Consider the following 27,594-nt stretch of genomic DNA (forward strand, 5'->3'; position numbering starts at 1 on the left):
CTTGAGTTAGTTCCCGATCTTTTCGCAGAAACATTCATTCGCGCGCTTAAACGTTTTATAGCTCGGAGAGGACTAAGTAAACTTATCGTTTCAGACAATGGAAAAACATTTCTGGATAAAAACGTTCAAATGTATGCGCAAAATATGAACATTCGATGGAAATTCAACGTTTCTACTGCCAGCTGGTGGGGCGGCTGGTGGGAAGTATGCGTAAAATTAACGAAAAAATGTCTCAGAAAAACGCTGGGAAACGCAAAGCTTTCGTACAAAGAGCTGGAAACAGCATTAATCGAAACTGAAGGAATCAAAAATTCTAGACCCTTAACACACGTTGGTGAAGAGATATCGGAACCACCATTAACGCCGTCGTGTCTTGTCGTCGGAAGACGAATCCTCGATCAGTCGGAATCACTATCGTTATCCTTGGACAAAACTTCATTAACAAAACGCGCTCGTTATTTAGAATTAATCATTGAACATTTTCGCCAAAGGTTCAAAAAGAAATATATTCCATCGTTACATGAACGACATCGTTGTTTGAAAAAAACCCAAAACGCGTAATACAAGTCGGAGACATCGTACACATTTTCAGAGATAAGGTTCTCAAACATACATGGGCGATGGGAAAAGTCGTTAAACTTCTAACTGGAAGAGACGGACTAGTTAGAGCTGCAGAAATCAAAACATTAGATAAATCGCGACGAGTCATTTATATCAAAAGACCGATACAACGTTTATACCCACTTAAGGTTAATGCTAACGAAGAAAACTCAACTGAAAATGAACACCTTAATGGTCAAAACGAACATGAACCATCGATTACTATGGTACGGGATGATGACATTCGAGAACACATAGCAAACATTATTTAAATAACAACTAACGTACATTTTTTGTAAATAGATTATTCCAAGATTGACTTCGTCAATCGGGGGGAATGTGTTGAATTTGTTTAGTTTGTCACCCTATGTACAAGCGCCTACGTAAGGGCCTTCTTATTTTTCTGTATAGATTATTATCTTTAAAGTTGTTGAAAAGAGTTGTCACCTGAAATCATCACGAACGAGTAACGAACGAGCGCATTATCAAAACGAAACGCTGTATTTCATTTATTCATTCACAAATCATCACAGTCTAAAATGTAACTGTTTGTTTTATTATCATCGTCTTCTGGCAATCTTTTAGTCATTATAACTGGACTTAATATTTACAATTGTCGTAAATGTTGGAAACTAAGGACGCAGGACCTTCCGTGTATCCTTACAAGGATGCTCAGCCAACTACCCAACACTTTATTGTCCATTGCTTATTTCGAAAAAATGTTCCCGTTTCTTTCTTAGGCGTTTCCATTGGTATTTTATGCTGCACTTTTAAGAACATGCATTATTTACAAATCCACACTTTCTACAATTACAGTTCCACAATTTTAATTTACAACTCCACAAAGTGAGTCAGATCCACGCTTATTTTAGGCCCTGGCTGCAATAATGAACATACATAAAGAAGAGGTCATGAGACTGTCAATTGATGAACTTGTTGACACCTTCATATCAAGAAATGCTGTGAGAAAGAGTACATTTTGGGTGCCTAAATAGAACTGATGATCTCAACCTAAAAAACTGATTATGATTTAAAAATAAACTTTCAATCATTTCATTTGTGTGTTTCTTCTTCCTCAATAATGAAAAATGCACGGAAAAATCACCTTTAAGCCCTTAGCTAATCCACTTTCTATCCTGTGACATCAGCAGCTGCCATTAGGAATTGTCATTAATTTTTTGAGCCCCCCCCCCCCCCCCCCCTGACAAAAATGCAATTCTACGCCTATGCTCATTTAAGTTTATTAGGCAAGATTGGTTTTTGATTGCAATATTTTTGCTGACTGATCGTGAGTCTGCGTCGATTTGCTTGCAGAACTTTATTCCGAAAACTACAACTGGGATAGTTTTGAACGCAGAGAAACGGATAATGGAAAGTAAATCTGTGCAGGAACCACAGAAAGGTAAATGAATACGATATCGCGTCCTTTTAGAGGCAGAAGGAGCGTCTTTAGTTACCAGACTTCTCATGATCTCACGGATGGACGATGTTCGGGAATCACTCGGCCTTTTTAATGTTGTTTATTTTCCATATTTTTGTATAAAGTACCTTAATAGCTAATGTTAGATGCAAAATCAATAGTGGATCAATCTAGAATTTTCATACAAAGATCGACCAAGGTACGCAGCGAAAACTTTTGAGGTATGAACTGCCAAGCCAGTTGGCCTACGATTGTTCTCACTGGTCGTCTCGTGACTGTTCGTTTTAATCTTCCTTTATATTATTTGATTCTTGAGGGAAACGTTATAGCAGGAAACGTTAGGGGTTTTTCAATCTGCTGGCTCTCTTGATGCCATTATTACGTTGGTATCATTTCCACTTCATTTACAGGATGGTTCGGTGGATCTGTGCTTGTATCATTTTTTTTCGGGCCTAAGCGACTTTGGGAGGTTTGCTAAATGCCAACAAAATCGCATGATTGGCTTGGGTTCAGTATGTTTCAAAATGTAAACCTTGAGCCAAAAATGCAAAATTTGTTAGAAAATCGTCAGTATTGCATTTTGAACGGCTGGATTGTTTTTAACCGTAGAATGTTGTTATAAATATGCGTTTAGGGGCCGCTTTCGCAAATACGCAATTTTGTTCAGTTAGACCTACACATACGAGTAACAGCTAACTAAACAATTTAAAGGTGATAACAAATGTTAACCACGTTTTCAATAAATGCAAGGAATTAGATTTCGGTTTTTGGTTGTAAAAACTGTGCTCAAAGGATAAAAGTTCTCAATAGGTAGGCCAATTTAGATTAAAGTTTGCATAGCAGTTTTAAGCCAAACGTAGTTTAGTAATAATCTGAACAATTTTATAATGGCTTATTGCAATTAGCATCAAGATATGTTTTATTGGAAAAGTACATTAATCTAGTTTCTCCAATGTTTGGTTGTGATGATTCGAGTTTGATCCCCTTTAATTGGCAGTAGCATGGCAAATTAAACAAATATGTGCCATGAGATTTCATGCTTCCAAGGATATTATATTCTGGCTTTGAGACAAAAATTTTGAATGTTAGGACATGGGGTATCAAAATGAGAATAAACTTGTCTTTCAATATTCCAGTTTTAAGAATTGAATATGTTTTAGAGCTCTCAACCCAACTCTATAAATACAATAAATTTTGTAAAGATCATAAGAAGACAAGAAAATTTTAAACAAAATTTAAATGCAGGGTATTGGGTTTCCATACATTGAAATTTCCATACCTTTTCTCTTTTCTTAAGGTCTTAAGGTCAATCAATAAATTTTTCTGAAAGATGCATTTTGCAAACATGAATTAAATTCTATCTTTGTTGTTATGTTACATCCTGATTATATTCTTCAAAATAAGCAAATATGCTAGCTGTTTCAACATTTTAAAGTATAAATTTCTTTAATGGATTTTAGAAAAATTGAAAGAAAAATAAATTTTGTTATCTTATGGTTCATTAATTTACTAAAAGGATATTTTTGTTTACAGAGGCACAGGAAAGCATAAAAGAAATGGAGAATCCAGTATTTGATGGTTATGGAACTGTTGAAATATCTGTACATGGTATGACCTGTCAATCATGTGTCAAGAACATCACATCAAACATGCAAGACAAGGATGGGATTACCAAAATTACAGTTTCATTAGAGAAAGAACTTGCTGTTGTATCATATGATCCAATGAAAACGTCAGAGGATCAAATTATTGAACAGATAAATGACATGGGTTTTGAAGCAGGACTTCAAAATAAAACAGTCGGTGATGTTGAAGGTGACATTAAAGTATTATTGTTAAACTTGAAGGGTATTGATAGTGACATCAGAGCCTCAGAGGTCAGTAACGAACTGACCAAAGAAAATGGGATTATCAGCTGTGATATTTACGAAAATAACAACCTTGCTGCTGTATCTTACCGTCCTTCTGTGATCAAACCAAATGCTATTCAAAGTCATCTTAAGAAAAAAGCAATAATCGGAACAGTTTTAAGCAAACAGAGCACAGAAGAAGCAAAGGATTCAATGGAGACAATAACCTTACATATAGAGGGTATGACATGTGACTCTTGTACAAATTCTATAAAAACAGCTTTGAGCAAGCTTAGTGGTATAGAGGAAGTGAAAATTTCTTTGAAGGAGAAGAAAGCTGTTGTGAAGCATTATCCTTTGAAGATAAAATGTGAAGAAGTCAGAGATGCAATTGATGATATTGGGTTTGATGCAACACTCCTTGAAGAAGGTATGTTTGAAAAGTATCGATAATCATTGGTAGAAAAGATGCAGTGAAAATTTTAATTGATCCTAGAGATTTCTTTTTTCCTGCTTTTTATCATAATGCTTTCATAAGGCTTTGCTGTCTGCTTTGGATGATATTTGGAATGCAAATTGCTTTATTGTTTAATTCTGTCTATATATTTGATGAAAAATTCGGAACAGGAATTTTTGTTCCGAATCCTAAAAATTAAGAAATTTTAAGATACATGGAATTCTATGAAAAATGCTTTTGTTTACAAAAAGAAAAGCAAATTTTGTGTAAACAACACCTGAATGAATCTTAAAGTCTTTGTTCCTTTTCCAGAAGTTGAGTTGGATTGCTATCCAGGCCTCTCCGTGAGCATTTTAGCAGACGCGTGCTCAGACGCGTGCCTCGCCTTGCTAAGGCGCGCATTTTATCAAAAAAATATATTTACATTAAAGTAGGCAAAAACAGCATGTTTTCGCATGTAAATACTTTGTATCTAGAAATATCTAGACAAACTACTTAATAGAGCACTAAAAGCCAAAAAAACACATTATTGTTGCAGTTCGTCAATGTCCAGCTGAAATTCCGATGAAGAATCGGAGTCAGAAGAAGTGGAAGAATCAAAATTCGTTCGATTGACATAATATTCAATTGCTTTCCTGGCACTTCCTTTACAAAGAGGATTTCATAAAATACTGCTTTTGTGTTTTGAGCAAACTTTACACCAAATAGAAACCATCATTGTCCCATTCCATTTTTCGGTCTTTGATCCGATAACTTCGTCCTTGCGATACTTGCGAAAAGTAGATAGCTCTATGGCTTGACCCTTTGAATTACTGGCCATTTAAAAACTTCTGTCGTGAAAAAGGAGCGAAAAGAAGCACAAGTCTGTCTCCATGCACATATATGAAAGAATGAATGAGTAAAGTTGCAGACTGTGTTGAAATCCAATTATACCAATCAGGAATCACAAGGACAGTTTATTGGTTATTGACCAGAAATATATTCAAGAGGTGTTTGCTTTAACTTGGCAATAACAATTTCCTCGAAAGAGGCTCTTTGTATAATAACAATTCATAACCAAAACACAAGGAGCGCGATTCAAAGGGTTCTATAAACCAGGCGCGTGGTTTGTTTGCGCGTCTCGGCAACGACAGTAGCGTGCCAAGGCGCGTGCGCTATCATGCACGCCTTAAACAGAGAGGCCTGGCTATCCTAATAAGATGAAAGTTTGCATGTTTAGCATGTGGGTTTGAAGGTTTCTTACAATTCTTATAGTTTATTGAAGTGCTTCACTCTTGCCGGATTTCACCATTGTCATGATCCAGCGTCTTAAGGAGTGCAAACCAGTGTCTTAGGAGCAAGCCATTAAACCATCTGATCTTAAAAAGTGTTTAAGTGTACAATGCTTTTATGAACATGTTTTTAGATAAAATTTTCAATTTTACAAGATCAGTTTCTCTAAAGCTTTCAATATACTTTTTTTCTGTGAACAGCTTTGAGTCGTAAGTCATCAATGAGATCAACTTCAAGTATCAGTTCTCCTGACAAAGTTGTGAAATTGGAAAGAAAACCTTCACAAATATCAATTGGTAACAAAGTAAATATCCAGAGACAGAGTAGCAATCATTCATTTGATGAAATGAATGTGTGCAAAGCTTTTCTGAAAGTCAGTGGCATGACATGTGCATCTTGTGTAGCCACAATTGAAAGGAGTCTGAAAAAGAGACCTGGTAATTTGCAAATGTTTTTAAATGTATTTCATGAAGAAAAGTTTTTGTAAAAATGATTATGTTATCAGAAACAAATAATGTTTCAAGCAGAATTCATTGTGTTATCAGCAGTTAGTGATTTCATACTGACAGCCCATTTCTTATTGGACAGGGGTATTAATACAAAACTTGATGCTAAATATGAATGTGTTCTTGAATTGAAGAGGGAGGGGAGGGCTTATTCAAGAAAGGAAGCTTATTCAAATTAATACAAAACATGATGGTAAATATGAATGGGTTCTTTAAGAGGGAGGGGAGGGCTTATTCGAGAAAGGAAGCTTTTTCAAATTAATGCAAAACTTTATGCTAAATATGAATGGGTTCTTCAAGAGGGAGGGGGGGCTTATTGGAGCATGGAGGCTTATTCAAATTGATACAAAACTTGATGCTAAATATGAATGGGTTCTTCAAGAGGGAGGGGGGGGGGGTTAATTCGAGAAAGGAGGCTTATTCAAATTGTTACATTATATGGACACACTGCCTTTAATAGAATGGCAAAGTGATTACGTCATAAGAAACCTTTTTTAAATTTTTGGTATTTTAACCCAGTAACTATTAAGAGCATCATGAGAAACCTTCTTACTGTGGATGCACCATTAGGCCTGTTATAGATTGTCTGAGATATGGCCACATGGGCACAGGCTCATTATCCTAACCCTAGCTTTGAAACTTATCAAATTAATCAGACCAAACAACAATTATTTATAAGCAAAAGTAAGGTGGTCCCCTGACCTTTTTTCAGGAAACTTGTTGTACCAGGCTTATTTTGCCGTATCCTTTCTGTTCATATGGGTGAATTTCTAAAATACAAATATACATTTTTATGACGTCATTATTTGCCACTTTATAGACATACTGTGTGTTTCCATGAGATCAATAAAAGCATCTTGAAATCAAATTAATCTTTCATATGTTCTATTTCTCTTCTAGGTATAAAATCAGCAGTAGTTGCATTGCTTGCTCAGAAAGCTGAAGTTAACTACGATAAAACAATGACAAACATAGTTGATATTGTGAAGCACATTACAGATTTAGGCTTCCAAACATCAGTTCTTGAGGACAATGCAGAGGGGTACAGTGTTATAGAGTTAGCAGTGAGTAAATCTGTTTTTTTTCTTTATGATGATAAAATTTCAAATTGAATAGTTTCAAACTAAGAAACAGTGCCCATCAAGGTCCCTGTAAAAGCCACAAATGGTATAGTAGGCTTTATCAAACGAGATAGTGGTTGGAAAAATGGAGAATTGAGCATACTGAATTTAATTTTTTTTTGCAAAAAGTAGCGTTTTTGATTTGTTTATAGTGGTGAATATGGAAATTTTGAGTTTAAGTGAAGTTTATTTTTGTAGATTATTTGTGCATTTGCAGATGGTAATATCTTTGTAGAAATATCCATACCGAAGATGAGCGCTGGCCCCTTACTGTGGCAAGAAAATTTCTAATTCTTTAAGATTGTTTTGATGTTTTGCAACAGGCCAAAATTTCACTGGACCGCATCATGAATCTTAAAACGAATAATTGCCAGTTTCTACAGTAACGTCTCCATTAATGTATCTTCTTTGCAATACAATGTTCCTTGAATTGATATATTTTATTTGTATTGGTTTCTAATTCAAAGCATTTAAAGATATTGTTAAACACACAGAAAAGCTATGCTTATCGAGCAGTGTCCTGGTCCTTCCTCTCGATGTGACCATACCTAAAATTACAGAAAGCTTGCAACTCACTCTGGGTGAAAGTTTGGTCATGTGAAGGACCAGAACTCTAGTCCCCTGGATCTGTAGCCCACAATCCTAACCACTGAGTCATCCTCGCACCTTAATTACATTTATCATATTTTAGATTGCGAACATGACCTGTGCAAGTTGTGTGGCCCTTATCGAATCAAGTCTGTTAAAAGTACGTGGCGTTGTTGAGGCTTCAGTAGCCTTAGCAACAAACAGAGGAAAATTCACTTATGATTCTGATAAGATTGGACCTCGCGATCTGATTGAGAGAATTGAAGATCTTGGCTTCTGTGCGTCAATAGCAAGTCATGACCACAGCAAGGAGAGTGCGTTGAATGATTCTCGAGTTATCAATCAGTGAGTTATTTTTTTTGGGTCGCTGTTAGAAAATCGAAGCAAAATGTTTCTTTTAGTTATTTTAAAGTATATAATCCTATGTGTGAATGAAGAAAAGGCCACTGTAGCAGGCTGCTCGACGGGCTCCAAGGAGTTCTTGCGGCGAAATGTCGATAAAAATGTAGCAAATATGAAACGCCGCAATACGCCGAGAATAAACAACAATAAAAACACGTAAATCAGTAAAGGCTATAAATAATCCTGGTCAGTAATCAGTAAAGTCAGGGACCTTTGATTATACTGATTAAAGGGGCAATTGCCCCCCAGGCCCGCTGACTTTTAATTGTTTAAATCAATAGCTTGATCCCTTCCTTAATGTAGCTTATTGTAAGCTCAAAGGCTTGTCCTGTAGGAATAGAGTATGTTGTTTTCTAGGAATAAAATGTGTTGTCTTAATCAAACAATTTTCGTTTTGTCTCTTTCCAAATGCTTTATGGTTTTAGTTAAGTTTAAAAATGTCGATCATTGAGCGCATGTTCTTAGTTAATCCTTTTTCAACGATAATAATTGATCTAACAAGTATTTTTCTATTTTTCTTATTCATGCATGTAATAATCCGTTTCTTTTAACTTGCGTTCCTAGATGGCGACAATCATTTCTAATTTCCCTGATATTTGGCTTACCCGTGCTTGGAATCATTATTGCCTACACGATTGTTGGAGAACAGAAAGGACCGTACATCGTTAGAGGGTTGTCACTTGAAAACTTTCTGCTCTTCATTCTTTGCACTCCTGTTCAGGTAGGGAAGACTATAATCAATTCCTTATTACATTTTATTCTTTATTTATATGTTTATGCTGTTTTTTGAGTGAAATTTCAAGGAAACTTTCAAAAAGATCAAATTTAGTCCCTTCTAATGAGTATCCAAAGCTGCAAATTTTAGTATACAGTAAACAATTTTTCTAAACATATTGTTTTCCTTCATTGTGTAAGACTTCTAAAAATGTTTTCCTCAATATCTTTGTCCCTGATTTTTGCTACTTGTTTGTGTATGGGACTAATGAAAACATTTTAAGTTAATTGTATTTTTATGTATATACATTTTATTGTCAACTCCCCTCGATGTTTGGTTGGTGTGACACTGCTTCTCAATTTGATCCTTGCGTTGTAGATTTTTGGTGGAAGATATTTCTACGTAATGGCGTATAAGGCATTGAAGCACGGTGCAACAAACATGGATGTACTTATTGTCATGGCAACAACAGTGGCCTATATATACTCAGTATGTAATTTGTGACATATTCTTTGTTAACATGACAAAACATCTTAAATTTAATCATCGCGGTTTCAAAAAATGCTGAACCGGCGTGTTGTGACATATGCCCGGATTCAAGCTGACTAGCTTGAACAAGATCGTCAAACGACTTATATCCAAAATTGAAGCGTATGTTTCTGACTAACAGAGAGTTCAGCATTGAAATAGGTGCCAAGTCTCAACCCCCTCTGTACAGCTCTGTGGGCACTATTTCAATGATATTGAAATAGTATTCTAACCCCGTTACTGCTTTTATGATATGGTATAAAATAGACCTTAGGTTATCACTTGGCTTTTGTTAACAGTTTTATTGTTTATAGTTTTAACGTCAACAGAGACATTGGAGATCAGTTGAAAATCAACACAGCGGAAAGCTTTTCCTTAGCCCCGTCGACTTTGTAGCTTGGGTCGAGACACCAAGCCCTTCCTAAAAGTACTTTCTACCGCCACAGCACCTATAAATCTTAACTAATACTGGTGCGTATTTATAGATGAATTGATATTTGTTTTGAGTCAATTTTCTGTTATTGTTCCATTTGCTTGCTGCAGTTTGTGGTTCTGTTGATGGCTGTTATTCAAGGACCTCCAATCAGTCCGATGACATTCTTTGAAACTCCCCCCATGTTATTGGTGTTTATCGCACTTGGGAGATGGCTCGAACATTTGGCCAAGAGTAAAACATCAGAAGCCTTGTCAAAGTTGTTGTCACTTCAGCCACCCGAGGCCCTTCTCGTGAAAATTGATCCTTCCGATAGCACAATCGTGAGGTATTTCATTCCTGGATTTTACTTGATTCTAGAGTAAATATTTTTTGTGAAAAGAAGTACGCATGAGTCTTAGAGACTCGACAGTCTCTTTAAGCAATATCACCAAGAACCGCACCGCAAAGCAGTGCTGAGGTTTCTTTTCACACTTAACTACCTTCCACATGCATTGCCACTGACAGCTTAATTGCTGGCCCTAGGCCGGCTTTAGGTCCTCATTCAGTCTAGCTGTACTGATGAGCCCTGATATGGGGCGAAACCGGTCTACAGCCGACTGTTTGAGGTGTCAGTGGCTTTTTTTACTTCACACATAAAAATTTTTTCGCTGCAAAATAGGTTGAAATCCTATGCTAGTACTGTATTTCTAAACATCACGTTGTAGTTTCACAAGGAAATATGATTTGAATAAATGGAAGTTTGTACTAATGTCAGCAAAATTCTGTAAGCTTTGCGATAATAAACAGGCTACTGAAAATTGTGATCTTTCTTTCGATCTTTTGAGTAAGCTGTAGTTTAGAGTTTTAGAACCAAGAGTAAGATGTTTTTGTTTCTTTTTATAACAGATAGAAGTTTTGTAATAAACTGAATCTCTTAATGTCGTTGATCTCATTGAGCTAGCCCCAATCTTCTGAAATCCAGAAATTCTAAAAGCTAAATTATTGGCACGTTTTTTTGAATTTATATGCTCTTGTGGCTATCACTTCTTCCAGTCTTTCTGAAGACATGTTTGAATAATTTGTATTCGTTTGCAGTGAAACACCGATCGATGTTAATCTTGTACAAAGAGGAGATGTACTAAAGGTATACATTATCTTTCATTCTACACCCCCAAACTCCCTTATGTTGCATCATCTATGCTATTATCACATGTTATAGAGCCAACTGCTACTCTCTCATCTTAGCTGTTATGTCATTCACTGTGCTGTTGACGTATTTATTCGTGAGTTTTTATTACTTTGCTGGCATCAAGTCTATTCGTCCCATTTCTCCATTTCACTCATCATCATCAGGTACCATCTTCTATCAGAAGGTTGGCTACCATGACCCTCCAACTATCCCAAAATCTGAGTTTTGGTTTGTTGTCATGGTCATAGATAAAACTAAGGGGCTAATAGTAGAGATGGGCCCCCAGAACCACCTCTACAGTGTTTTCAAAGGGACACCATCCCTCTTTCCAGTAGTTCTTCCGCCCGAAGCATTTGATTTATGGAGTCGTAGCTCATCCACCCTCCTTGCCGGTCTCCCGCCGAGTTAGCCGTTGGCCATCGCTCGTAGCCCTGAGCTAGGGAACCCTGCCAGGTGGTACCAGTCGGGTCAGGCTGGACCTGTAAGCTAATGGAGGGAAGGGACGCTTTAATTCCCCATTCATGTCCTGTCGGAGCATGCCACTGCCACTGCCATTTCACTACATATGCTCAAAACTCAAGACTTTGTTAGATAAAGAAAGGCAACTATATGCTTCGATGTGTAGATTAGAGCTACTCTTTGTTGTTACTGGAGATAGTGTGACACTCATTAAAGATAGTTCCATTACTAACAGGTTGTTCCTGGTGCCAAAATACCAGTCGACGGGGTTGTTTTGGAGGGCAATTCAATGGCAGATGAATCGTTGATAACCGGAGAATCGATGCCAGTCACCAAGAAGGTACTAATTCTCCAAATCTCTCATTGTTTACTAGTTTGACAGTGTATTCTGAGGATGACTGTTCATCTTCATTTGACTCTGTATTCTGAGGAAAATTGCTTAATTTACTGGGCCTGCTTGCTATGAACATGTCTGACATGCCTTGTATTCATAAAAATTAAATTCAGAGTCAGGAAAACATTACTGACCGGAGGAAGGTCCACGACAACAATAGAAGTTCCTACGACACACCCAAGCCACGCCCACTTTCTATTGTTTTGCGAGGAAGGTTTGCCTTCTGGGATGTTTTTGCCTGGAGGAAGGTTAACAACTTTTCTGGACTTTGATTAAATTATATGCCTTTTTACATATTTGCATGGTTTTTAGTATGAATTTTCACTGTCTTAGGTTGGTGACCCATTAATTGGTGGAAGTATCAATCAGACAGGGACACTACTGATGGAGGCCACCCATGTTGGCTCTGAGACAACGTTGGCACAAATCGTCAAGCTGGTTGAAGAGGCTCAAACATCCAAGGTACCATTGAATGTGATATTAATATTCTTTTAATAAGACATTGCCAGGACACCATGGAATTAGCAACACATCTTTGTCGGATGCACCGCTTCTAAGATCACCTTCTTAGCCATCGTGCAAGCCTGGCAATAATCGCTTGCTACGTCTGACACATTTTCTGAGAACGGTATTTCATTCAAAATTGCCAAAGGCTCCATTCACATAAACGACTCCTTTTCTTCACACTGAATTCGCTGAATTTCATATTATCAGTCAAGTGTCGGGCTATATCTTATTGTTCCAGTGTTATGTGTATTTATTTCGGAAAGCAAAATGCATTTCTATTGGCACTTGATTTCGGCATCGTTGTCTCGCAAATTACCTTGCATTTTTTTGCAGATTTTTGTTACCTCTACATCTCTTGGCAAAAATGTCCATTCTGATGTTAAATGACTTTGGTACTCTCGAAACGTACTGCACAAGTTATCAAACACGAGCGCGATAACAGCCCTCCAAACATATTGCACACGTTATCAAACACGAGTGCGATAACAGCCCTCCAAACATATTGCACACGTTATCAAATACCAATGAACTATAAATTAAAAGATTTTTATGATATATGATACGCCAGAGAACCTTTGCATGATATGAATCGCTCTATATTTCATCTGCGAAACGAGGACAGTGTAATGTGGGAATATATCTGAGTGTCTTTTTTCTGAAACTGTTGTTCTGAAGCGGTGTTTCATAAGTCATTGAAATTTCTCATGGTGTTGAATCATCGCTATTTAAGAATGATTTAGATTTCAGTTGTCAATGCGAGTTTGAAAAAGGTAGGCTTTGTTCCAGAAGCCGAAAATAGTTCAAACCTGTTCTAGAGTAAAATTTCAAAATTTAGACAACTTAGCCCATTGGAACCGAGGTGCAAAATTTACCGAAACCTGAGAACTAGGTTCAAAGAAAAGTTCCAGAATTGACATAAAAAGTTTACCCAAAATAAAGATTTTAAAATCTAAAAATTGAGCTCAGTGTAAGAAAATGTAATCATTACTTTTCAGTATCTTTCACAATGAACGCTTCGAATCGTGAAGTTACAATTCGTAAGGTCCTGATCAATTGCCATCATTAGGTTTCACTTACTGGGCCTACCAAAAAGTTGAGTGTCTCAAAAATCGAACTAATGTTTCTGACCACGACCGTTTCAGACTATGCGTTTTCATTCATTAAATGAGATTGATTGCTATTTTAAGCTTCTTTTATACAGTTTTAATATATATCACTGTTTTACGATCTGTGATAAAGTGATAAATGCCCTATAGGTAGAGTTGTGCACGCTTTGGTGTAAAGAACGATTCAGTTGCGGCTCTAAGTTTCACGCTTATTGCGATAATCATTTAACAGCGGCCATTCGAAATATAACCCAGAATACACTAATAGCACAATTTGCAGGGAATATGATACTGCAGAGATCATTACGCTAGAAGGAATAAGACCAAAAGCACGCCGAAAATCCAAGTAACTTTTAAAACGAATATGTAATATAGGATATCAAATTTCGAACCTAGTCGTTGCATTACAGATAGCAGAATTCCAGATAACTCTAACCATATCAAATATATTTTGTATTTTTGTATTTTTTATTGTTTGCTGCCTAACTCTGAAAGTAGTTTTTGGACACTGAAAAGCTTTTGCTTATCGAGCAGTGTCCTGGTCCTTCCTCCCAATGTGACTACACCTCGTGATTACTTCGCCTGAGATTTCAGAAAGTTGGCAAGACTCCTCGCGCTCTAACCAGTATGGATTAATCCATATCACATACAGCTTAATTTAGGAACACATCCCCCTATCCACATTATTATCAACAACAATAATGTGAATGGGGGATGTGTTCCTTCTAAGACACCCGGTTAAGTTGTTGTTTATCTTTTTTGTCATTTAGATCAATGTTAATATTAATGTAAGTGCTGTCGTAGTTGGAGCTCGATGACATCATGTCTTTTCCGGCTACGGCAGACACAGAATATTTATATGTAGTTAATTTTGAGTTGTTTTTATTTGTGATATAAAAAAAGCTTGATTTAATATTTGGCAATTACTGCATCCCCAATCTATAAAATTTACAATTCTTGATTTGAATTTCTGTTTTCGCCCCCTACAGGCACCGATTCAACAGCTGGCTGACAAAATATCAGCCTACTTTGTTCCATTCGTCATATCTATATCAGTCCTGACACTGATCGTATGGATAACCATTGGTTTTGTTGCGTATGATTCGATAAATCATGATTATGATGTGAGTCTCCTGTTGTATATAGATTTTGTTTTTTTGCAGACGTAATTGAATGTTTCTCGATGTATCTATGTTGCCCAGGTTTTTCAATGAGAGACTTGCTACCTGAGTTTTTGCATTTGCGCACCCAATTTTCGGAACCAACAATGAAGTTCCCACTGTACCCCTAGGGTACCCCTGTACCTCTATGGTACCCCTGTACCCCTAGGGTACCCCTGTACCCCTGACTGCCACTGAATGCCACATGATATTGTTTCTACCGCTGATCATGTTTATTAAATTGAGCTTATTGAATAGTGATACATGCGCAGAGAATTTTCCACATCAGATGGCTTGAGTTGCCTCTTCTTCTTCCCCCAACATCGATTCCGTCTTCACAATTTCCACAACTGCCTGAATTTACCTTTAATGTTAAGTAAATGTAGCCCTACATATTGTAGATAAACTTTATATCTATTTCAAATAATACAATAACAAACCTCAATAACATTTGTGTACCTTGAAGAGTACAAGATAGCACTAGCTCAAAGAGTCCTTAAATCTAGTGTACCCTTTTGTGATAATCTAGTGATAATTTCACATTCCTATAAAGCTTTGTCAGTGGTAATTAATTTGTCATATACGATTGAAGATTTTCACCCATACTGATATTTGCCTATATGTCGGTCTGACAGGTGCATCTCTATTTTTTTTAGAAAACATTGTACACAGAAGCGGAGATTACCTTCCAATTCGCCTTTCGATGTGCTATCTCTGTGCTTGCCATAGCATGCCCTTGTGCCCTGGGCCTGGCCACGCCCACTGCTGTCATGGTTGGTACTGGAGTTGGTGCCCAGAATGGGATTCTCATCAAGGGTGGAGAGCCACTGGAGACTGCGCACAAGGTATTATGTCCACGATGCATTGTAAATGACCTGGTTAATGTTGAGACTGTTATTTGTCGACCTAATGTTTAATTTTTGCAACATGGCCAACTATAAGTTGGATGGTGCTTGAATCATTTAAGAATTATAAGAACCACAATTAACAATAAATATGTAATTAAAAAAAGAGGCATAAAGTCTGATTAAAGTCTAATTTGATATTTCTTGCTTTGAAATTTTTTTTTCAATATTCTTCTTTAAAGGCTCTTGCGCAACTGACATGCTTAGCCGCAGCTTTCGTATTTTGTATTTTCATGCTGTACAATATTTGGCCGGTTTTGAAAATAGAATTGCAAAGCATGCCGGATCTGCAAGAGCTTTTAAACATTTGAATCAAAGCTATTTGAGTCATATATACATAAACATACACGGATTGTAAATTTGTAAATTAATGGGATAATTGCAAATATGGAGAAGGGTAGGTTCCACAAAAGTCTTCCACCGCGTAAAGCTGGAAGAAGGGTTCAAGAAAAATCTTCAAATATTTTTAGATATTTTTTGTTTATTGAATGGACATGGTCTGAATATATTTGAAAATCGTTAATCATTTACATGTGGCTCGATATTTTTGTTTACGCTCTACTTGAAGTCGGCTTTAATCACCGAATCTAGCTTTTGTAGTCAAGTCTAGTTTTTTTATTGCGTAATTATTTCAAGGTGCCTTGAATGCGAGAATCGACTTCTTTAATCAACAACGCTAGAAGAAGCAAGAGGAACTCTTCTGATATAGTACGCTAACTCCTTTAAATTGGCTCATAAAGAGAACCACAATTAGTCTGATTTTGCTATACCAATGTTGTCTTATGCAAATATTGTCTTACTCTATATCCTTCTGGACTTAAAAAACTGTTTACGTATCTTCAATAACCCCCCCCCCCCCCCCCCTCCTTTTCCTTTGTTTTTTTTTCTTCATATTAGTGTGCATATATATACATATACATAGATTCTGTATTTGCGTATATGTATATATATATATATATTTATTTTTATTAGCTTTTTCCATATATTTCTTTTCCATGCTCTTACATCCGTCTTCCTATTCCATTCGTCAAATTCCATATTCCTTTAACGTTTTTTAGTTCTATCATCGCTTTTCTATCTTACTTGATAACAGGCTATGCTCCAAACGTCGTTAATTATTTTTTTAAAAAAATTTCCTGGTACAATTTACTTACATTGATCGTTATTTAAATTCATCATATTGTACCGCACGTATTTTAGTATATTTATTGTCCTATGCAAGCGACATAAGCCACTTTTATACGAACAGATCCACTTTGTATGACTCGAAAGCACCGTCTCTGTACAAAGTAGTGTGCTATCAAATGCTAAATGGTCTGTTGGAAACCCAACTCAGCAAAATTTATAGCCTTTAAAAAGATCTTCTTGCTTTTATTTTGCTGTAATTTCACAAAACTCTAATTGCAGATCCGATCCGTCGTTTTTGACAAGACTGGTACGATCACTCATGGAAAGCCAGTTGTGACCCAGACAAAGCTATTTGTGCCATCAAATGTTTGCTCACTGCGTCCATTTCTTGCTATTGTGGGAACTGCAGAGTCGAGCAGCGAACATCCAATCGGAGTTGCAATCGCACAGAATTCTAAAGAGATACTCGAAACTACTAGCCTCGGACACTGCCTTGATTTCGAGGCTGTTCCAGGCCATGGTTTGCAGTGCATTGTCTCGAGTCTAAAAAACATCATTAAAGGGGATTCAATTGATTTGAAGCCTTTAGACGGCAATGATAATGACACATACCAGGTGAGTTTTCCAATCGATGATGTTATTGTAGTTCTAGTATAAAGAGATTCTGTTAGGCCAAACGCACGAACTCAACCCCATAACTCTTCCTTCCTCCCTAGATCTTGTTAACTTTGAAGTGCTCTATCCCCTTCCTGTTACTCAGATGCTTACAACATATCTTTATTCATAACATAAATAAACAACCTGGATCTCTCCTGTCTCTCTTTCTAATCCTTCCTTCCTTGCCCTTGTTAGGGCCTAGCCATAGGCTCTTTAGCCTTTCCCTAGCATTACCAACTAAAAAAATAAAAGACCACTTTAAAGATCCATTTCGTCTCAAATATTTTCGGAAAGGCTCTAGTTTAAAAGAAACTTAAAAAGCTAAAGGGTAATATAATGTTTTTTATTTGTGGATCCAAAATTTTCTTAACAAGGCATTTATAAATACACTTTTTAGATGACAGGATAATCTTTGGGTAACAGAATTCTGCAAAACATTCAGTATATAATTTCAAGTTGAAGACACAAATGAATGTGTCAAAGTGAACTTTAAATTGTAAATCATGCTATACGGTACCAATCTTTGAAGAAAACTGTAGCCTGAAAATGAATAGACCTCATGACTGGAGCTGGTAGTACTGTTTAGGAATACCACATGAAGCTAGCCCTATCTCAAGCTTTTAGAGAGGCACGCAATGTGTTTGTCTCTCATTTCCATTAGAATACAAGCAGTTATTTCTTTTATTAAAATTATATTTATTCAACAATCCGATAAATCGTATATCAAATTCGGTTGTCTGGTTGTTCTTGTTTACCTAATTCGACCTAAAAGTTTTTGTCCCTTTGTTATTTTCCTAGTCAAACCTCAAACTTCCAATTGTATCGATTTTTCTCAACCTAGATTAACCTAGGTACCATTTTTGAGATATTGACTGTACTAAGATAGCGGCTTTTTTCCTTTTCTGACGATTTTAACTGCATCCATTCCCCTATTCTTAGTGTACATATATATATATAATTTATATTTTTTGTCTGGCCAAGAACGTTACCAATTTGTCTATTTTCTAAACTGGAAAGAAACAAGGGAAAATCGCTTCCTGATTTTTATCAGCTTTCGGTAGGATATAGTAATTTTTGCCATGCTGTTGGGATTTGACGCTCATCATGAACGACTGTTCAATTATTGTGACTTGCTTTTTCTGGGTATGAAGGTTTTTGAAAGAGAGTTTTGTTCTGATAATAGAAAGTGAAAATTGAAGATATATCTTTAAACTGTGTTCTACTAAAGATCATTTTAAAGAATCTAGAATCTCTGTATCAACTCTGAAACTTTGATTTACTAAAGATCTTTTTACTGACTCTAGAATCTTTGTATTTCTTGTCGCACTGCTTTTGCCGACTTTTCCTTTCAAATACCTTATTCTGTATGACTCTTATTTAAGGTACTAATCGGAAATCGCGAATGGATGTTGCAAAATGGCCTACGTATTGCTACGGACGTAGACGAGGTCATGATCCAACATGAGGAGAAGGGACATACCGCAGTTCTTGCTGCAATCAATGGTGTATTGGTCGGTATGTTAGCCGTTGCAGATACTATTAAGGAAGAGGCCCCGTTAGCGATCAGGACCTTGCAAGACATGGGCCTTAAAGTCATATTGTTGACTGGCGATAACAGAAAAACCGCCAATGCTATTGCCTCACAAGTAAGTAATACACAGCACCAGTATCGTCATTTTCCTAACCATAAATTCGAGATTCTCGCATACACTAAATTTCTTTGTTTTAAAGTAGCACTGTTAATCGTAATAAAACTTCTGCAATTCTTTATGGAAAATAAAAGTTTTCAATTTGATCTTAATCGTTTCAAACCTACCGTTGGATTGAAAGATTGTTGACTTACCATAGAGCATCTTCTGCTGTTAGCTGTTCAGTTTAGATGGCATTTTGAAGCAAATTCTACATCAAAGCGTTTTCTCTCTTTCATTATAAAGAGCAGTAGACGTAATTGTCAGAGTCAGAAAACCATTTGTTTTGTCGGTAATGGGAAACGTTAAAAGGAAATCCAACAACTATACTGTGTATATAGTTTTGAGTTGTCTTTTATATATATAAATTTATGTTATGTTTCTAAATGCAGGTCGGCATAACAGAAGTGATAGCTGAAGTTTTACCATCACATAAAGTTGCTGCTGTCAAAGCATTGCAGTCGAGAAGACACAAGGTTGCAATGGTGGGTGACGGCGTGAATGATTCCCCTGCGCTTGCCCAGGCCGATGTTGGCATTGCTATTGGCACTGGAACTGATGTAGCTGTGGAGGCGGCTGGCATTGTCTTGATCAAAGTGAGTAGAATTGTTGGACTAAAGATTATCAGCACTTTCTTTTGAGGCCTAGTATTTGCTTGCTGTCTTGTTTTTGGCTTCTTTGTTACTTGATCAGCAAAATTATGCTCAGCATATTCAAGAATCACTCTTCTCAGCAGATTTCAAATATGCTACTAGTACTTTTTTTCGAGTGTCTTTGAAAATACTCTCAAATGATACCATAAAATGAAATTCTCCTATGTTATGTTGCTACTTATTTATTTTGATGGTTTTATACAACCAATCTGTCTTTTCGTGAGAATGTCTGTATCAATTCCATAAGATCAATTCCAGCCACGGTTGTACCTTGCTTAAATCGAGGTTTGTATTTCCTTGTAGAATGATTTGATGGACGTTGTCGCTGCGATGGAGCTCTCTCGCAAAACTGTGCGAAGAATTCGCATCAACTTTGTTTTTGCTTTCCTGTACAATATGATCGGTGTTCCGATTGCTGCTGGTGTACTGAAACCGATAGGTTTTTCTTTAAGACCTTGGATGGCCAGTGCTGCCATGGCAATGTCATCAGTTTCTGTCGTCTTGTCATCTCTTTTACTTAAAAAGTAAGTGCATTTTCATTTATATTTAGATCTTTAAGATTGCTTAAACCAGAAGTTAATAAATTGCCAGCTAATAATTTTACGGATATTTGCAGATTCTGTCACAAGTTGTTAAGATTACTTTATAAATAATTCGAATTCCTGCTTCATAAAACAGAACTTCTTCAAATCAGAACTTCTTCAGACAGAACTAAATTTCAATGACTAAGATTCTGTCAAAAGTTATCAAGATTACTTTATGAATAATGTGTATTCCTGTATTCCTGCTTAATAAAACAGAACTTCTTCAAATCAGAACTTCTTCAGACAGAACTAACTTTCAATGACTATTGGACTGATTTCGTTATAATATCACAAACATACTTTAAGATAAATTTAAAACACCCAGTCTGTGATCTGCTCAATTGAAACGAATGTTTGAGTGAACAGACAAATAAGCGATCTTTTCCTTTTGACAGGTCAAATATACTTCCGCACCATCTTAGACATTACGACCGCGCATACAGGGAAAACAGATGACTATATGAGAGACTTAGAGACATTGAATCTTAGTTAATTATTTCAAAATGCAACGGACATTTATGACATTGCAAAACAGAGACACGTTAACAGACAGCTTTCAAGGAAGTGAACCAACACGACATACGCCTTTACAAGTTACATGTGACGTCATTTGCGTCATCGTTTGGTTTAGGTAATTACAAGATGTTGTATCTGTATTCTGAAGTTGGTACAACATCTTGACGCGTATGTTTATAAATATTCCACAATAAGAGGATTTTTTGCATTTTATGCCAAACGTAAACAGAACTGACAATTTGACTGCAACTTTGGAGATCGCACGGTTTAATACCTTAAGAGTTTAGTTATAAAGGCTTTTGTTTCTTAAATGCTTAGCTAGTTTGGAATTTTAAAGCTTTATTAAAACTTTCTCTCTAACTCGCGTTTGCAGTTGATACTCTTTCGCTTAAAAAATTCTAAAGCTTAGATATGCCGCACTTTTCATCAATAACGAAAACTATCAAGGGTAATAAATTATTTTCGATTTTCTGATAAAATGCTATTAGTTGTTGGAAAGTAAAAAGCTTAAAAAGTATGGCAAATCCTTAGAATTCTAATATGTTATGAAATAATTAAATTGCTTTTAAACCTTCGTGCAAATTAATCTTTAGTGTTGGAATTAGATCAATTAATTGATAATAGAGATAAAAATTATTTCTTCATAAAAATTAATTGGTCTGTTGAGCTTATAAAATACACATTTTTATGTAAAATGTAAGATGATGATTTACAAAGTAAAATAAAATCTTCCAAATAAAATTTTTGTTTTTCAGTTCTTATTCTAAATAATCCTTCAGACATTATTTTTTTGCTCTGTTGCTCTGAATGGTTAACCGACTGATATTCTATTTAGCAACATGTTGACAAGATTTCAAATATTAACATCTTAGAATAATATCTGAAGCATTTTTAGCATTGTGCATAGAAAGTTTTTTATTCAAATCCGCTTCCTGTTGTTATATGCTATGATATTCAGTAAATATAACCAATTTAGCTAGTCAGATTCTGATTGTTTTTAGTAAAGGCAATCTGCATATGCGAAAGTGGCTTAAGGCATTTACAATCAACATTAGCCATTCCAAAAGCTCACAAGTGTTACCACGATCACTGATTATCCAATTGTTTATTGGCAGAAGGCTTACGCCACCTCATAAACTTTTTAAGTCTCGAATTACTATTGTGACACTTTAAGGCAGTATAGCTTCCTTTTGCTAGGTTGTATTCATTTTTGACATAAATGACAGCATCCCTAGAAGTACAACCGACCTTTTTTGTATCTTTGTACTTTAATTGCACTTACGTTAAGACAATAAGTGCGTCTAAATCACCAGATTAGGTACATAGCCGAAATACAGTTGGCACACCGGTAAATGTAAAACCTTTTTTGAATGACCAGGTAGCTACGTGTACTAGGCTGCTAAGTGTGCTAGAGTACTTGACTGCACAACTGAATGGTTTCGGTCTCCAATCAAGGCTCGACCCGTGCATGACTGGGAAGCTTGACTCTTTTTACCCAGTAGCAAAGTTGGCATACCTTGCCCGAAACAATGCTGTTAACCCAGTGCAGGTGTCCTTTCTCACATGCACTACACCAGTGCGTGAAGCTGTGAGGACGGCTCAGAGTCCTAAAAACTACGTTTGGATGCTAGGTGAAAACAAATACAAACAAAGTAAAAATCGTATTTAAGACTTGATTTCACTTCAGCTCACTTTGGCATCACCTTTGCTTCACCTTTGACCCACCTTTTGATTCACATTTGATTCACCTCGATCTCAACTTGGTCTTACCTTGACCTCATCTTTGACTCACCTTTGACGCAACTACGACTCACCTTTTCCTTACCTTTCCACGCTTTTATGTTTTGGTTGTTTGTTAATCTATTAAATATAATTGTTTGTCACTGCAAAGTCGTTTTAGGCTGAATGTGTTATTTTGTCTCTTGAACAGCTGGAAAAAGAAGCAGTACGTTAGAAACAATGATGACTTCAATGGTGTGACATTTAAAGGAAGGACGGACTCTGGGGTCATGGCTCTTAATGAAAGCTCTGTAGAGGTTTGTTTTTACTGCTTGGCGCGCTTTTTCAATTGTACTTTTATTGAAGCATAAAGTATTAGGCAGTGTACGTTTTGTAATATATAGTATTTTTAGCGGTACAGAACTTGAAAATGGCATTGAGAAAGAAAACATTTCACAACATATTACTAAAAGCTTTTTCGTCTGACACTCCTCAGAGTATAAAACGTCAGAATAAGGGTCCGAAAGAACACGATGGAGAAAATATGGTAATACCCATTTGTGGATCGAAAAAGGCCAATTAAAAAAATGCAAGCCCATGACCGGCATAGTGGACCAATCAGTGCAGCGAGCCTATAGAAAAATTACCACTGGAGTCCAAGAGAGAAAACGAACTTCTTCTATCTACACAATGGCAGCTTTTTTTATTTTGTGAGTTTGTGGTATTGTGTTGTATATATAATTTTTAAGCTGCTGAAAAACCAGCTTGGTTTTGGCATTTATTGTGTTTGTAATGATCTTGCAATGATGAGAAAGAAACATTTGATTCAGAAGATACAATACTCCAGATATTTTGCAGGATTACCGTGTTGAAGTAGACATTAACGCCAAAATAGCGCGTTTAAAACGCAATTAACGAGTTTTGTTTTGGAAAGAAACAATTTGCTTGTAAAATTTCGTAGAAAAGCAGCTTATTTGTTCACTTCAAAGTGTCATTTATGGCACAAGATTTAACCAACAAAAACTGTTTAAACATGTCGAAGATAGTATCAGTCAAATTACATTTAACATCTAATGAACTGTATCATCTGTAAAAAAATTATCATCTATAAAACAGCTCTCTTTCAAAATACGAAGTATAATCATTTTTAGAAATAAATGAATCAATTAAAACATCTTATTTGTATATAATTAAAGTTCTTTGATTTCCTTGTACAATTTATAATCAGGATTTTTAAATAATAACTCTTAACTTGCATCAAATTAACACACTAATCTTAAAATAAAGAAACATTATTTATTTTACAATATTCCTTCGAAACCTGTGCACCTTCCCGTAAAACATTTTTCACACTTCTTCAAACTTTTGAGAACCAATCTATCTTTCTCTGATAACCTTATAACATTCATTTGTCTTCTACATTCCTTTTATTACTAATTCCATAAAACAAATGTTTTCCATATTTGCCCATTTTTTACTGGACGCTGTGGCTAGTTATGTCAAGTTTTTGTTTGTTACTTTTTCTGCTTCTCTTGTGAGAATTTTCGAGTGTTTTATAATTTTTCATCTGGAAATTTTTGTAATATTATTTTATTTTGAGTAGCCGGCAAACCAAGAACTGTACCCTAATGTTTTGAATCACTAAAAGTTCGTTATTTATAGTGGTTACCTGCAGAAATTACATCCACTGGCAGTAGATAATCAATAGCATTGATAATTTCCAGCCTCACTGCACTGTTATTGATCTACTCGAAGTTATTCTGCTAAGAAGGTTTGGAAACATTTGAAAATAGAACGGTAAAGTGGAAAATATTGCATGCGAAAGCTTTTTTAGCCGACACTCATTGGGTTGTCAACGTCTGATAATGACCAAAAGATAAGCAAAATTGGACGAAAGAAGTGTTAGATGAAAAGTACTTATGTGTGCTACATTTTGTGTGCTAAAATTTTGCAGTAGTCAAGGCTTATGTTGTTATTAAAATATATTACCGACAAAAATTGATCATTCTGATACAAAAACTAACGCTTTTTTTTAATCCGTCAGTTAAACCTTCACCCCTCTGCCATCAAAGTTAGAGTAAAGCTACTTTAATGTTTTCAAACTTACTGCTGTATTAACTTCAATACAATGCACTAAACGTATCGTATACTTGAAGTATCGTATACTTCAATACAATGCACTAAGAATTATGGCAATATTTGCTTTGCTGACAGTATCTCGATCATCTTTAACTCTTTCAGGCATCATCTCGATTTCTGAAACCATTAAAAGATACTCAGATTTATCAGTCTAAAAGGTAAAAAAATTTGATAATAAAAGAATGATAAACGTCAAATGTATAGTTCATAGTTGTCAATGTATAAATTGTTTTATGTCGTTTCCAGTTATGTAAAGCCTGGTTTCCATATGATCGCAAGGATCGCCAGGAACGCAAGGGTCACAAAAATTCGTGACCAGCAATTCTCATCGACCTTTGCGTCATGTGGTTTCCATTTATCGCAACGATCGCACATACTGCAAACGTTGGCGCTAAATTTTAAAATGGCGCGAGCAGATGACAATGAAATGGAAAGATTTTTGTTACAGGCTAACTGTATTTTAATAATAGTGTTGCTGAAGAGAGCTAAAGACCATCAGCGGAAAAGGAAACAAGTTTTGGGTCAGAAAATTTTTGCAAAAACGAATTTTATAATCTCGGTTATGCTTGTTGTATACGCAGTCGTATTTCTGAACTTCCTCCATAAATTGGAGATTCTCAGATGCAGCAAACCCCACCTTAGATATTATGGATTCCACAACGTGACTGTAGAAGCGAGGCTTTCCTCTTGAAAGAGAGGCCTCGATCGCTGGCAAACTGAACAAGACAGTTTCCATTTTGACCAACGATCGCTGGTCACAAATTTGTGCGATCCCTGCGTCACCAGCGATCCTTGCGATCAAATGGAAACCAGGCTCAAGTTATAAAGATATGCTTTAGTGTGTAATTTCTAAGTTTCAGGCCTAATACGATCATCAGGCAACTATAATGCACCCTTAGCCGTTTTGAACATGTCGTGTTTCCTGATGACGACATTAGGCGTAAGAGTCGAAGCTTTGCCTAATCTTTATGTACAGCTCTGCCTTTACTTCATTAAGCATTGCCTACAGATCGGTAAACTGTAATTTTCTTGGGCTTTAAAGTAGTTCGAATGTTAAGGATTGGACAGAAGCCTTACTGATTCTTTTTTTTATACATCCATTAAAAAGTTACAACACATAAATACAAGCTACGCTACTTACAAATTTACTTTACAATACTACTCGGACGATTCTGCCATCAGTGTTGACTCTTTTCCTGTAAATGCGAGACCTTAAAAATCCCCTCTAAGATTTTCAGTAGCTCTGTTCATTATGATATATAACTACACATTTTTGTATTTATTGTTATCCCTAACTTTTCACAACTCGTCTTTTCAAAACATTTGAATGTGAAAGCAATTCCCAAGCTAAAATCTTTTCGCAGCAACTTTTATGAAAATCAAAATTCACGGACAAGCAATTCGCTCCTACTCCCGATGAAGGATCTCTGCAGTATTGCAGGTCCTTTTTGGAAGTTACTCAAAACCTCTTCGTACAATTGTATTGAGCACAGATTTTGATTTCCTGTCAGACTTTTAGGCCAGATGGAATCTTTCATTTTGTTTGTGTTTGTATGGTGGATTTTGTGTCAATGTAAAGTTTGAGAACTTGTAATGGATTTGACCGCAAAAATTGTATCGGGTGGAACTTTTCCCTCTTAGTCACTTGTGATAGTCAAATCCTTTATAATTTTTTTTTATTTAATATTATCATCAAATCAATCTACCGCCATGAAAACTTGAAAATAGACCAACATTTTGGCCCTTAATCCATACCTAGAGTAAAACATTTTGACCAAAGAGTTTTGAAATATTTTTAAAAACGAGACCGTAAGTTGAATTTGTTTATTCCTGCTAATGCCTTTAGCCTCTGATGCTCATCTTATTTTAACATCCAATACGTCATCTTATTTGCAGATCCACGGAGTTTTCAACCGTCCAACCTAGTGGCCAACTAATAAAGAAAGCTTACACCAGTACAAACGAAGATTTAGAACAATGTGAAGTGCTGTTACTTAATTCTGAATTTCCGGTGTGAAGTTTACGGTTTTTAGCTGATTTGGGATATAAATAGAAGTAAATTGTCATATGTTTTTTTTATTGTCCATTTTAACGAGGTATATAGTTAATTGATATAAAAGGGTCTTTCCAATTATCAGAACTCACTTAAGCAATTTTCGTACCACCTTTCTTTCTTTTTTAATCTGAATGTGGTTCTTGACGAGCCAAAAATGATCCAGGAACGTTCTTTCCAGGTAAAAACTTTCACATCTAGCCAAAAAACTGCCAAACACTATCTACAACAGTACTGTTCAGTTACGCATTTAGGTTTATTAGGGTGTAGCAGTTTTCATTAGTGAAAAGCAGCATCATGGCAGAAACTCGGAAAATTTATACCTTGTATCTATGGACAACGGTTTTTTTAATATTGTATGCTATTCACATGTAAGTACCTGAATTAGCTGGTTTTCTAATCCACGTATGCTCTCAAAACCTACAATCTATTGATAAAAATATCATAATCAACAAATTTTGTTGTTTGCAGATTTTAGAAAAACATATCAACTTTATAGAAAGGTATTGATTTTCAAATAATATTGTGATATTCGCTATTGTTTATTTCACCCAATGGACACTTTGTCCTCGCTGTAGTTCATTATAATCTGTATTCATTAGCTTTTAGCTACATGGCTGGCTCTTTTTTCTCCCGCATTCTCTGTGGCCCAATGCTCAGTGGTTAGGATCGCAGATTACAGATCCATCCAAAGGTCTGGGGTTCGAGTCCCTGACATGACTTTCACTTAGGGCGAAGAGAGTCCTCAACTCTCTGTAACTCCAGGCGAAGGAAAGATGAGGTGTGGTCACATTGAGAGGAAGGACCAGGGCACTGCTCGATAAGCATAGCTCATCGTCTCCTTACTACTGTAACAAATACAG

The 27,594-nt window shown here is 36.1% G+C and overlaps 1 protein-coding gene across 5 annotated transcripts; it reads left to right on the top strand.

Moving 5' to 3' along the window:
* Nucleotides 1–1,844: 1,844 nt before the first annotated feature.
* LOC135686108 (copper-transporting ATPase 2-like) lies at nucleotides 1,845–27,345 on the top strand. 5 transcript variants are annotated; one of them, XM_089108864.1, is made up of 20 exons: nucleotides 1,845–2,002; nucleotides 3,554–4,300; nucleotides 5,800–6,036; nucleotides 7,006–7,169; nucleotides 7,918–8,159; nucleotides 8,781–8,937; nucleotides 9,310–9,420; nucleotides 10,003–10,220; nucleotides 10,970–11,018; nucleotides 11,758–11,862; nucleotides 12,250–12,378; nucleotides 14,519–14,653; nucleotides 15,346–15,534; nucleotides 17,002–17,337; nucleotides 18,762–19,025; nucleotides 19,460–19,663; nucleotides 20,024–20,244; nucleotides 22,751–22,856; nucleotides 24,781–24,836; nucleotides 26,575–27,345. In XM_089108864.1, the coding sequence occupies exons 1-20, from the start codon at nucleotides 1,969–1,971 to the stop codon at nucleotides 26,693–26,695; spliced, it is 3,825 nt and encodes a 1,274-aa protein (XP_088964990.1). In that variant the 5' UTR covers nucleotides 1,845–1,968; the 3' UTR covers nucleotides 26,696–27,345. The 5 variants fall into 5 exon arrangements, with proteins under 5 accessions (XP_088964990.1, XP_088964993.1, XP_088964994.1 ...); XM_089108865.1 differs by lacking the exon at nucleotides 1,845–2,002 and adding an exon at nucleotides 2,050–2,241; XM_089108866.1 differs by lacking the exon at nucleotides 1,845–2,002 and adding an exon at nucleotides 2,050–2,219.
* Nucleotides 27,346–27,594: the final 249 nt, after the last annotated feature.

The sequence above is a fragment of the Rhopilema esculentum genome, chromosome 6, assembly GCF_057945365.1.
Source record: "Rhopilema esculentum isolate cy_ngs chromosome 6, ASM5794536v1, whole genome shotgun sequence".
Classification (NCBI taxonomy): Eukaryota; Metazoa; Cnidaria; class Scyphozoa; order Rhizostomeae; family Rhizostomatidae; genus Rhopilema; species Rhopilema esculentum.